Below are 12,811 nucleotides of genomic sequence, written 5' to 3'. Positions count from 1 at the left end.
GAGCAGAGCCGTCTGGTTAAGGCGGAAGTAGGGAAGCTCCCACTGCAGACCCAGGGAAGCCAGTTTGAAGCTCCCCAATAGCGTGCAGCAGCAGCGCCCCCCCCCCCCTTTTTTTTTATTTGGAGCACAGTCAGCATGCCAGGGCCTGTCCTGAGTGGATTCCTCAGACTACCCCTCCCGCCACGTCCTGGAAGTCAGGGAGGGCCATGGCCTTTGTCCACAGATGGGTGATCCGTCTTCTAGTAGTTAATCAGCCACCCCTAAGCCCAGTTGGGAAATGGCAGGGCTAGGACTTGAACCTCAGTGAGACCCCCGGAGGCCCTTTCAGTCCTATTTGGGGTCAGACCTTCAGGATGTGCCTCCTTTTATGAGGTCCCCCTTGACTGTCCGTGTTAGGAAGACGGTTAACTTTATGCTGTTATGAAAGTGGAAATTTGAAATCAGTACATGATAAACCTTTCATCTTCCCTGGACTGTGTTCCATTCAGCACTCAAGTATTATATACCTTCTCTGCACAGCGACTTTTGTGATCCAAACTGACTGGTGGGATCCTTTGGGGTCCGATTTGTCCAGGGCTAGGTTTCGATGGGCCTCTTTGGGGGAGATAAGGTCTGTTGGTATCAATGGTGGTCACTGATGTGAGGCTGACCCTCACAGCCATGTCCACGGTGGGGAAGGTCCTGGTGAGTGCCCTGCATCAGGGCTTCGTCGTTTCAGTGTGTCTATCTGATGTGGACAGAGCCTGGTGGGATCTGCCCTGGGACGGTGACTTCCTAGTCCAGGTCTTGTGCCCACACTGCCACTGTCCCCACCAAGGAACCCACCTGGAGAAACCCACACTGACCCCAGTCGCGCTGCTGCCCCCACGTCCTCTTAGCAGTTTAGCTCTAGGAATTGCTGGGAGCTCATTCTTTTGCTTTTCCTCAGTGGACCCAAAGCTTCAGTTTTGAGGACAGAGTACTGTGTTTTGAATGAGGTAGATTATCAAATCAGGGGCAATGCTTTGAGGGGAAAAACAAGATGAGTCCTGCTAAGTCACGAGACTCGCTCTCTCTGGTGGCTTGAAAACTCTATTTGAGGTTTCCAGCGAGGGTCAAGGAATAGACGACAGTTGTGGAAACAGCTCTGCAGGCTCTTCCAGTGACTGCTTCAAAGGACAACTCTGATTGTTTCCAAGGTGGCCTTGGGTCCCCTCACAGCTGCTGCTGTGAAGGAAACTCCAGCACACTCTCCCAGCTGCTCCAGGCTGACAATAAATGGAGAATTTCCAGGTGTAGAAGGGCAGGGCCCCCTATACCTGGGGTGTGTCCCCTTCCAGTCAGCAGTGCTGACCTCAAGTGCTCACTTCTCTCATTGCTGCAGAGCAGCTAGACCCAAAGTCCCTAAGATTCACCCCCTCTCAGGTACTGCTCACTAACGGCCCTGCCACTCTGATGTCACCCCCACCTCCCACCCTGCATTCACCTTAGATCCACAGAACACCTGGAAGATTTCAAAAAAGCACAGGGATAATGGAAGGAAGACAAGCAAGAGCCCAGTCCAAATTCAAGTGCAGTTCATCCATCTGGAGCCAGGGCCTCTAGCAGTCTGTGCCTCCAAGCCCGGCCCCTTGGGAATGACTTTAAGACGTGGACAGTCTTCACAGGCCAGATCCAGAAAAGCCAGCCCCTGAGTCCTGCCATCCAGGCTCCACCTCCTTTGCTTGTCCCCTGAGCAGATGGTGGACACTGGGGACACCCCTCCCTGCAGGGGAGACCCAGGACTGTAACTTCAGTGGGAGGTGCTGCATCAGAGGGTACCCCACGGGATCCTGCCCCTCCCCCCACCCCACCCCCCAAGTCCCCATCTCCCTTCCCTCCCCCACTTTCCTCTGGGTCTTTCCCACAGTCCACTTTCCATGAGGGCCATGTGGGGCTGAGTCCCTGCCTTCCCTAGGGAAAGTTTTTAACTTGGTCAGTCAAGACAGTCAGACTTCTCACCCTCTTGACACCAGAACATCCTCTGCGTGGGCCTTCTGGCCTAGCTAGCCTCCATGCTGTGTTACATAGGAGGGTCGCATTCCAGACCCTCCCTTCTAGCACATTCCTGCTGATCACTGAGGGTGGCCTCTGTGCCCCCTGGTGGCGGGCTCAACACTCCTCCAGGCCAGAGTAGCCCTCCAGCCCGGGGCCCTGGCCTCCATTCGGGTTAATCCTGCTCAGCCATCTGGGTCCCCAGGCCTGCTTCCAGCTGAAGCAGCTCCATGCCCACCTCTATCCACAACTCCCCTCACTCTTTTCCCACTGGGCACTGGCCCTCCTGAGAAAGACCAGAAAAGTTCTGGGACCCGCCCCCTCCTCCAGCACCTCCTCAGAGCAGAGATACTGGGAGTGGGGGGAGGTTGGGGACTCTTATTTCTCACTGTGGGCTGTGGCTGGACACGATGGACACCCCCTGACACCCCTCCCCACCACATTCCTCAGAATCACTGATTCCTTGCTTCCCTCCTGTCTCCTCCCCAGAGCTGCCCTGTAGGACTCCTTTCAAACATCAGAGAGCCTCAACCCTGGCCGTCCAGGTCGGGGTCAACCCTGGCTGTCCAGGTTGGGGTTGCCTGTGACTCTCGCTATAGCCAAGTCCCCTCGCAACCTTTCCGTGGGGACCTCCTTTGCAGCTGACTCCTTACAGCCACCAGCTGTAACCCCACCCTCCTTCCCCAGCTGGAGACTCTTCAGCTCCACTTACAGCCGCAGCTGCTGCCTCTTTGACTCAGAATTCCCAGTTTCCCTTGCAAGGCAAAGCCACTTGCTGGACTGGAGCCCAAGAGGCAGAGGGACCTGGGACCTGCTGCCCTCCTGTCCTTCTCTTGGACATCATTTCCCTTTCTGGGGCCTGAGTCTTCGCCTAATTACAGCTGAGCTTCTGCCCTCTGGCCAGGTCTCCTTTCCTCTCTTCTTGATGCTGACCCACTTCCCCTCCCTCCTGGGAGTTACGTCTCCCCGCAAGGTGGCCTTTTGGCTCAGGCTCTGAGTTTCGGCCTCCAGGGCCCACTCCCAGCATGTTCACACCCCATGGGAACATCATTCCTCATGACTTCAGCAGCACGAAATGGCAGAGGGCCTTCCGACAGAGCCCCTTCCACGCCTAAGGTCCCACTTGCTGCTCTCATTCTATGGGCGTCCAAGAAGGGCCTGAGGCCTCCCACCAGCATGTTGTCTATTCCTTGGCATCAGGAACCTCACCTCTGGGTTCCTGATTTCAGCCAGGCCCATGGTTGTCCCACACTGGTTTTCCCAGCTCTGAGACAACCCTGGCACCCCAGAAAAGGCCTCAGTGGCTTCAAACAGAGTGTGTATCTCTGGCCCCATGCTGGCCCCTCCTAGCTCTGACCATCCTACGGTCACCTGGGCTCCGAGCCCTCTGTCTGTGCCTGAGGCTATGTGTCCACTCCCCCAGCCTGGTCCAAGGTCACTGTTTTCTGCCTGAGGCTGGCCGGGGCCTGTGCTGGCTGCAGAGACAGATCCTGACGAAACTGGTCCCGTGGCTCTCACTTGGGAGAGAGAACTCCAGGACTTAGGGCAGAGGCAGTCTGGATCAAGATGTCCCTGACCCTCCTCATCTGAAAGTCTGGAAGCCCAGGCCAAAGGTCGAGACTCCAGGGGCCACCAGAGGTGCCCTAGGATGGGCCTTGAGGAGTAGGGAATACGTGGGCCAGGGAAGATGGGAAGGTATTCGTCCTCTCTGCATGTCCTCTAGGATGCAGCTGTGCTTGGAGGGGCTTTTCCCTGCCCACCCACATCGCAGGGCCCTCCCACCCCTTGTTGCCCCAGTCCCGGTCATCACTGTCAACTGGGCCTGGCCCTGAGTCTGTGAAGGCTTTGGAAGACTCTTGGTTCCTCCTGTCCTGCCACATGGGTCCTTGAGTGCAGGCAGCCTGTCCAGGGAGCCCCTAGAGAGCATCACTGGGCAGGGTCCCCTCCCAGCCCCCCGGCATCCTGTCTGCAGCCTGGCTCTCCCAGGTGCCTGGAGCGACGACTGTGAAGTCAAGAAACTGCAACACTTGAAAAGAGACCAGTCCCCATGACAACAGAGGTCCCACAGAGGCCCTGGAAAAGGATGGGCAACCTCTGTGCCCCGGGGTGTCAGTCTCTGATGCCCCGCAATTCCCCCAGTCTCCACTAAATCCCCTGTGGACACCCCATAAAGCCTGTGACTTTTACCCTCCAACCCCAACGCCCAGTGCAAGCCAGCTGCTGATTGCTCTGTAGCCCAACAGCTGTTGGCTCTCAAGGCAAGGCCAGGATCCTGGCTGTTGCTGCTTTTTTTTTTCTTTTCCTGTATTTTCTTTTTAGTTCTCCCACCCCTGGCAACTCTGGGGACCTTATTAAGATAATGTAATGACATTAGCAGTGGCAGCAGGAAGAGAATTTTTCTCCGACCATCAGGTTACCAAGAAGTCTGGACGGGTGGTGCTGGGAAAGCTTTCTCCTCCCTGGGAGCCTCCAGGACCCACGACCCCTTCCTTTCACTCAAGGGAATGAGACCACAAGTTCTGGCTCATCTTTCTCCATGAGGAGCACTTGGAGTTGGAAGGGGGAATGCCTACTGGGGCTTGCATGGATGTGACTTGGGCTGGCTCCCGTGCGGGGTAAAGGGACGAGATGGCAGACCAGGGCACAGGGCAAGAGAGGAGCGTGTCAGATTTGGGCTGGGGAGTTCTGAGAAGCGGCCCCTACTGGCAGGCCATAGCCATGACCACCCACCGTACATTCAGTGGTCAGCACTGGGTGGAACTCCAGAGCATCTGGTGGGTTCTTATCTGAGCAGGTTCTGGTACCATCTGGGCCATGTGCTGAACGAGGAGGAAGAGATCAGGGTCTGGTGGGCAGGGAACACAGAGCTCAGTGTCTCCCAGGGGCTACAACCCCTTGGACAGGGCACGGTGATGAGGAACTCCAGCTTCAGGGCCTGGATCTGCCTCTGACTAGCTGTGTGACTTTGGCCAAGCCTCCGGCCCTCTCTGGGCTCAGTTCCCCCACATAACACAGAGGGGTTGAAGCAAGTGCTCCATAAGTTCACACCCAGGTTTATGACCCCATTTATCACCCAAGATCAGGAAAGCCCTGGACCCATTACGGCACTTCTCTTTGCCTCCACTTCCTCCCAAGAATGATGGAAACTCGGACTTCATGGGCTTTAGTGAGATAAGGTATAATCACCTGCGCAGTTATGCCTCCACCAGAGCTCACAGTTAGTTCTGGCAGGACTGTCCCTGAGCCTGGGTCCCTTTTTTGCATCTGCTGCGGGCCAGTGCTCCTTGCCCATGAATCTGCTGCTTCCTGCATCATCTTGCTATCTAGGCGCCTAACAAGACAGGTCCCCGGGAGCCAGGGACGGGATGGTGGCTCCGCAGGCGTGACGAGCAGCTAAGGAAACAGCACACATGGTGGCCCTGCCCTGGGAATAACATGCCTGGAAAACAAAGACAGTGAGGACAGCCTCTGGACAAGCATCCCCGCCGGCCAGGAGCGCCCGTGTGGCTGAGTGGGAGCCACAGAATGCAGACGGGGAGACAGGGCCCCCAGAGCTCAGGACTTGCTGGGCAGGTAATGCTCATACGTAAGTGGCCATTAGAGGGCAGGAGAAGGTGACGCAGACACGTGGTCCTCTGTGGCTCCCTCCTTGCTCCTCGAGTGACCTGCCCTGGGCTGCAGTGCTCAAGTGCTTTGGAAGGTCAGGGCAAAGAATGAGACCTGGGTGGACAGGGGAAAGTATTATGAAAGACTGCACTTAAGTTTGACCTTGAAGGATCCCGGGGATTAGGAGTGGTAGGCATTTCGGGCAGGGCAGTTTGCAAGGGTGAAGGCAGAGCTGAAGGACGAGGGTGCAGGGAAGAGGAGGGCGGGAATGAGGGGCTCGTGGCTGGGAAGGAAGAAGCGCATCTATGCTTGGACATCTGGTAGGAACCTGAGGATGGAGTGTGGTGTGTCCAAAGATACGCACAGAAGGGGGAGGAGCCAGGGCTGACCAGCATCCATCCCATAATATGGCAGGCTCTGAGCCAGGGGCACCGGCAGTCCAGCTCCTGCCGGCAGAGATGCAAAGATGCAAAGCTGTCCGGAGCAGGGCCCACTAGGGGAGCAGCAGTCTGTGTGGTATGTGGGTGTAATACTGTGAGGAGGGACAGGGGACTGGCAAGGGAGAGAGGGTGATTCTTTTTTCCAGCTTTATTGACATATATTTGACATATAACACTGTATATATTTAAGATGTACCACAGTGATGATTTAATATGCATATATATTGTGAAATGCTTACCCACAGTCATGTTAGTTAACTCACCCACTATCTCACTTAGTTACCTTTTTTTGTGCTGAAAACATCTAAAATCTATCTTCTTAGTAACTTTCAATTACACAATTGAATTCAGTTACAATTCAATTACAGTGCTGTTCGCTATAGTCACCAAGGGCCCCCAGATCCTATTCCTTTGTAACTGGAAGGGGCGAGCTTGTAAGGAGACTGAAAAGCTATTTTAATGGGTGAGTTAGCACAGAGGCCATTTGACAGGGTTGGGGGGCTTGGAAGATTTTAAGGGGAACCACCGGACTCCTAGCTCTGAAGGAAAGTGACTAAGAGTTCACCGGCTGAGAGTCAGGCTGGAACGTTCCAGCTTCACTCATGATGCCTCCGCCAGCAGATCAAGAATAGAAGAGTCATGATATATGATGCCAGCCAGCCAGAGATTCAGTATTAGCCCATTACCCAGATGCAAACATTCTCAGAACACTAAAGGTCTTCCCTAGTGGCTCAGGCAGTAAAGAATCTGCCTGCAATGCAGGAGACCCAGGTTTGATCCCTGGGTCAGGATGATTCCCTGGAGAAGGGAATGGCACCCCACTCCAGTGTTCTTTGGAGAATCCCATGGACAGAGGAGCCTGATGGGCTACAATCCATGAAGGTCACAAAGAGTCAGATACAACTAAGCAACTAACAGACACATTGAGCCTCCCATTTTAGAGGCCAGGAAACTGAGGCCCAGGGCAGCTAAGGAGCTGGTCTTGTTCTTGGAGTGTGCCGAGCCGGGGCCCAGCTCAGCCAACACACTTGCTCGTCACATCCGTGTGGAAAGGCCATTACTGAAATAAGAAGGCTGGGCCACCTTAGAAAGCCATTCCCTCCCTGGAAATGGGCCGGCTTGGATCAGTGCTTTCAAGGTCCTGGGAAGCATACTGCTAGCAATGCAGGTTACTCAGCCCCTGATTCAGACATGCTCCCAGTAAACTAAATGATCACTAATTTTTTTCCAGGACTAACTTAAGAGCTCTGTCCACTCCCCTCCCCACTGCTCTCAGGAAAAGTCTCCCCTGGGGACAGCAGCTCCTGCCCAGGCCGAGCTGCTTCCACAGCTTGGCCCAGGCTTCTGGCCCCTGAGACAGAAGGCTGGCTGCCGATGCCCTGGTGTGACTGTCTGGGCTGCACTTTTCGAGGCAGCCCCTACAGGCCTCAGGCTGGAAACACTCCGTAGGAAATCCTCCAAAGAGCCTGCAAACAAACCCTGCCCAGTTAGGCCTCCGGGCCCCTCTGCCCCTCACTGCCTGGTACCTTTGGGAAAGCTCTTTGACTTCTCTGAGCCCCCATCTCTTTTGGGATCCAAGTGAGGAAATTGATCCAGGCGTGTTGAATTAAGCTCATGCAAACCCAGATTCCTGGTCAATAGGAACTCATGTCTGGCCCTAGGTTCAACTCTGCACAGAGAGGTTAAGTAACTTGCCTAAAGGTCATCCAGCAAGTCAGTGGAAGATCTGCAGCTGGAAGGGGTTCCCACACCCCTAATAGGGGCCCCCGTCCTGCACTACACCTTGCTTGTGAATAATGACCTTCCAGAGTCATTGAGATGGTGTATTCGCCTGCCCCAAGCAGGCACTCAATGAGACAAACTTATAGTCACCTTCTCAGCACTTCTCACACACTTGGGCCAATCGCTACTGAGATGTGATTTATTTTAGATGCCGTAATGAAAAGCTCAGAAGAGCAGTGCATATTTAAAGGAGGCCCTTGACATTTGAAGATTTACCACTTGCATTGTCCACTATTTGAGGGTGACCCTCAGGGTTGATACTATTAAATATATATAATAGTAATTTTTTTAATCGACCTTATAAGGTTGCAGTGAGGACTGAATGAGAGGATGTATTTAAAGCCCCACTGGTGACGCTCCACCAGGCCCTGAATCTCCAGGATGGAGTCTCTCAGCCAGTGAGTGAGCCTGGCCGAGTACCGAGCATCAGTGTCTCATCAGAGCCTGTGTGAGAGTGTGGGGTCCCAAGCACACTCCAGGGGTACAGACAGCACTTTGCACCCCACCCTTACATGTTCACGCAGGCCACAGCGCAGGACTTAGGACAGAGGCCTGGGCACTTCTGGTCCCAGCTCAGTCATTATCCTTCTGGTGACCTTAGGGACTTCACCTCCCTGAGCCACCGTTTGCCCCCCAGCCAAGTGAAGGATTAACCTAGGCAGGTGGTTCTCAGACCAGCAGCATCAGCAGCAGTGGCATCTGAAAGCTTGTTCAAAATGCAAATTCTCTGCTCTCTCCCCACAGATCTCCTGACTCAGGCTGTCTGGGAGGGGAGCCCAGCCCTCCATGTTTCATCAAACCCTGATAATGGCTCATTACCTTTGAGGCCAACTAGCCTAGACGCTAAATCCCCTTCCTGCTCCAAAATCCAATCACCTGGATGAAATTTGGATTACGGAGACCCTAAGAGCAGGATGCTGGTGGGGGGAGGGCGCATGAGATGTCACAGCAGGGTACTCACTGTGCAGTTGAGGGGCAGCTGGTGGGTTGTGGGCAGGGCAGGGACCCGGGGGTGGGGAGTTCTGGTGTGTGGAGAATACCAACCCTCCCTTCCTCCTCCCTGCCCTCCCCCCTCTCCGCCCTCACCTCCCAGGTGCCCGGCTGCCTTCTAGAGATGGATCCATCCTCCTGATCCTTCTCCCCTGCTCCCCCCTAGCATGCTCATGAAAGTCCTTTTCTCTCCTGCTCCGCCCCTGGGGAGCTAGTCAGAAAAAAACGAGAGCCAGCGAGACCTCTAGTGGTCGGGGGGACACCAGGCGGCCAGGACCCGCTCCCGCTGGCATCCTGGGTTGCTGCTGAGTGTGGTTTAAATCTGGCCATTTTAGTGCGGGTGCCTGGACTCCATATCTGCTCCAACATCAACCCCGAACCAAAAATGACAGGCAGACACTCCAACCAAGCCACACCTGCAGGGAGGAAGTGGGAGACGACCCAGCTTCCTGGCCTGAGGGGCCTGGTCAAGGAAGGCGCAGAAGGCCGCAGAGAGTTCCCATGGCTCCACAGACTCCACCTCGGCCAGCCTGAAAGGCTCCTTTAGCTGGTTTAGGCGGCATGCAGTCTTTATAAAAACAGTCTTGAGATGTCAGTCCTCCTTTCAAGACCACCAGGAGGTGTGTGGAATCCAGCTCAACAGGAACCCAAATTTCTGTGCATCATCTCTGCACACCAGGAACTGATGTCTCATGCGAGGTTCAACTCTTGTGCAGAGAGGTTGTTACTCACCTAAAGTCACTCAGTTAGCGGTGGGTCTGCAGCTGGAGTAGGGGCTCACACACACCCTATGGGAGGCGTCCCGCCACATCATAGCTTACCTCTGAATAATACTATTTAAACCCTGCAAAGCTTTGCCCTAGCTTAGGCTGCATTCTTGTTGCACCTGGTTCTTTTGTAAACCCTGGAATTGTCTGCAGACAAAGAGGAGAGCCCAGGGCTGGAGCTAAGAAACCACAGTGCAGGAGACTTGAACAACGTGTGCCTGCTATCTGGAACTTTCAGATTAGTGCTGAGGACAGGCAGGTCTCAACAGCCCAGGGGCTGGGATGGGACCAGGTGAACCCAGAGGGAAGACCCCGTTGCCTGGAGAGAGCGGAGCTGAAAGTGCAATCCAGTATCAGAAGTGGCTGCCCGCTTGGAAGACAATGAAAGATTGCTGACTTTCAGGGGGCCTAAGGCAATGGCACCCCACTCCAGTACTCTTGCCTGGAGAATCCCATGGATGGAGGAGCCTGGTAGGCTGCAGTCCATGGGGTCGCTAAGAGTCAGATACGACTGAGCGACTTCACTTTCACTTTTCACTTTCATGCATTGGAGAAGGAAATGGCAACCCACTCCAGTGTTCTTGCCTGGAGAATCCCAGGGACCGGAGCCTGGTGGGCTGCTGTCTATGGGGTCGCACAGAGTCCGACACGACTGAGATGACTTAGCAGCATGGCCCCAGAAAGTCTATTTTCCATTGTGTGAGAGATGGAATGGGTGCTTCATTCTCTCTGATCTTATTCCTAAAAGGTGTTCTGGAGTGACAGAGGCCTTTCAGAACCCAGCTCCCACTCTACTCTCTAATCCAGGGGAGGAACCACACCTGTTTGGAGTGGTGCAGTAGTTGAAGGTGGGCTTCCCAGGTGGTGCCAGTGGTAAAGAACCCACCTGCCAATGCAGGAGATGTAAGAGATAAGGGTTTGATCCCTAGGTGGGGAAGAGTCCCTGGAGTAGGAAATGGCAACCCACTCCAGTATTCTTGCCTGGAGAATCCCTTGGACAGAGGAACCTGGCAGGCTACAGTCTATAGGGTCACAAAGTGTCAGACACGACTGAAGTGATTTAGTGCGCGCACAGGCGCATGCACACACACACACATACACACACACACACACACACACAAACACACAGTTCAGTTCAGTTCAGTCGCTCAGTCGTGTCCGACTCTTTGAGACCCCATGAATCGCAGCACGCCAGGCCTCCTTGTCCATCACCAACTCCCGGAGTTCACTCAGACTCACATCCATCGAGTCAGTGATGCCATCCAGCCATCTCATCCTCTGTTGTCCCCTTCTCCTCCTGCCCCCAATCCCTCCCAGCATCAGAGTCTTTTCCAATAAGTCAACTCTTCGCATGAGGTGGTCAACGTACTGGAGTTTCAGCTTTAGCATCATTCCTTCCAAAGAACACCCAGGGCTGATCTCCTTTAGAATGGACTGGTTGGATCTCCTTGCAGGCCAACGGACTCTCAAGAGTCTTCTCTAACACCACAGTTCAAAAGCATCAATTCTTCGGCACTCAGCTTTCTTCACAGTCCAACTCTCACATCCATACATGACTACTACTGGAAAAACCATAGCCTTGACTAGACGGACCTTTGTTGGCAAAGTAATGTCTCTGCTTTTCAATATGCTATCTAGGTTGGTCATAACTTTTCTTCCAAGGAGTAAGCGTCTTTTAATTTCATGGCTGCAATCACCATCTGCAGTGATTTTGGAGCCCAAAAAATAAAGTCTGACACTGTTTCCACTGTTTCTCCATCTATTTCCCATAAAGTGATTGGGACCAGATGCCATGATCTTCATTTTCTGAATGTTGAGCTTTAAGCCAACTTTTTCACTCTCCTCTTTTACTTTCATCAAGAGGCTTTTTAGTTCCTCTTCACTTTCTGCCATAAGGGTGGTGTCATCTGCATATCTGAGGTTATTGATATTTCTCCCGGCAATCTTGATTCCAGCTTGTGCTTCTTCCAGCCCAGCGTTTCTCATGATGTACTCTGCATAGAAGTTAAATAAGCAGGGTGACAATATACAGCCGTGACGTACTCCTTTTCCTATTTGGAACCAGTCTGTTGTTCCATGTCCTAGTTGAAGGTAAATTCTAGCCGGGGTCCCATTCCTGGGGGTTGACACCACGGCAGTAGGGAGCCTTGGCTGGTTCAGCAGAGAGCCAGGGGCGGCCCCTGGGTTTGCAGGCAGGGACTGACTCCAGCTCTGTGTTGCAGGCAGGACAAGCTGAAAATCCACATGAGGAAGCACACGGGGGAGCGGCCCTATCTGTGCATCCACTGCAACGCCAAGTTCGTGCATAACTACGACCTCAAGAACCACATGCGCATCCACACGGGCGTGAGGCCCTACCAGTGCGAGTTCTGCTACAAGAGCTTCACGCGCTCTGACCACCTGCACCGTCACATCAAGCGCCAGAGCTGCCGCATGGCCCGGCCCCGGCGCGGCCGCAAGCCCGCGGCCTGGAGGGCCGCCAGCCTGCTTTTCGGGCCCGGCGGCCCGGCCCCAGAGAAGGCGGCCTTCGTGATGCCCCCCGCGCTGGGCGACGTGGGCGGCCACCTGGGCGGAGCCGCCGTGTGCCTCCCGGGCCCCAGCCCAGCCAAGCACTTCCTGGCCGCACCCAAGGGCGCGCTGAGCCTGCAGGAGCTGGAGCGGCAGTTCGAGGAGACGCAGATGAAGCTGTTCGGGCGCGCCCAGCTCGAGGCAGAGCGGAACGCGGGGGGCCTCCTGGCCTTCGCGCTGGCCGAGAACGTGGCCGCCGCGCGGCCCTACTTCCCGCTGCCCGACCCCTGGGCCGCGGGCCTGGCCAGCCTCCCGGGGCTCGCCGGCCTCAACCACGTGGCCTCCATGTCTGAAGCCAACAATTAGGCTGGTCCTTGTCCACTCCGGTCCTGCTTCCCCGTCCCCTCCCAGGCCCACCTGCCCCATCCGATGGGTCTGAACTTTTTATTTCAAAAGGAAAGAAAAAAAAAAAAAAGAAAAAAAAAAAAAAATAGCAGCAGCAGTGGTATTTTCCGGGCCTCCTGAGGCAGCTGCCTCCCCTTTGCTGGTGTCTGAGATGGGTGTCTTCCCAAAAGGCCTGGCCTCTCCCTGGCGGCCTCTCCCTGGCTGCCTCTCTCTGCCCTCAAAGAGAAATTCACAGGGGCCCATATCACAGCGGGGCCCCAGGCCACGTGTCCCAAAGCACCTTGGAGCTGTGAGAGTCTA

The 12,811-nt window shown here is 54.8% G+C and overlaps 1 protein-coding gene across 1 annotated transcript in view; it reads left to right on the top strand.

Annotated features, from left to right (window-relative positions):
* Positions 1 to 12,541, top strand: part of ZBTB7C (zinc finger and BTB domain containing 7C) — a 382,485-nt gene extending 369,944 nt beyond the window's left edge. The window contains exon 5 of the mRNA XM_055559728.1: positions 11,821 to 12,541. Within this exon, the coding sequence (XP_055415703.1) occupies positions 11,821 to 12,472 (652 nt within the window). The 3' untranslated portion in view covers positions 12,473 to 12,541. The remainder of the gene's footprint in view (positions 1 to 11,820) is intronic.
* The last annotated feature ends 270 nt before the right edge of the window (positions 12,542 to 12,811 follow it).

The sequence above is a fragment of the Bubalus kerabau genome, chromosome 21 (genome assembly GCF_029407905.1).
Source record: "Bubalus kerabau isolate K-KA32 ecotype Philippines breed swamp buffalo chromosome 21, PCC_UOA_SB_1v2, whole genome shotgun sequence".
Classification (NCBI taxonomy): domain Eukaryota; kingdom Metazoa; phylum Chordata; class Mammalia; order Artiodactyla; family Bovidae; genus Bubalus; species Bubalus kerabau.
The sequence above is the reverse complement of the archived record's forward strand: the minus strand, read 5'-3'. Positions and strand labels throughout refer to the sequence as shown.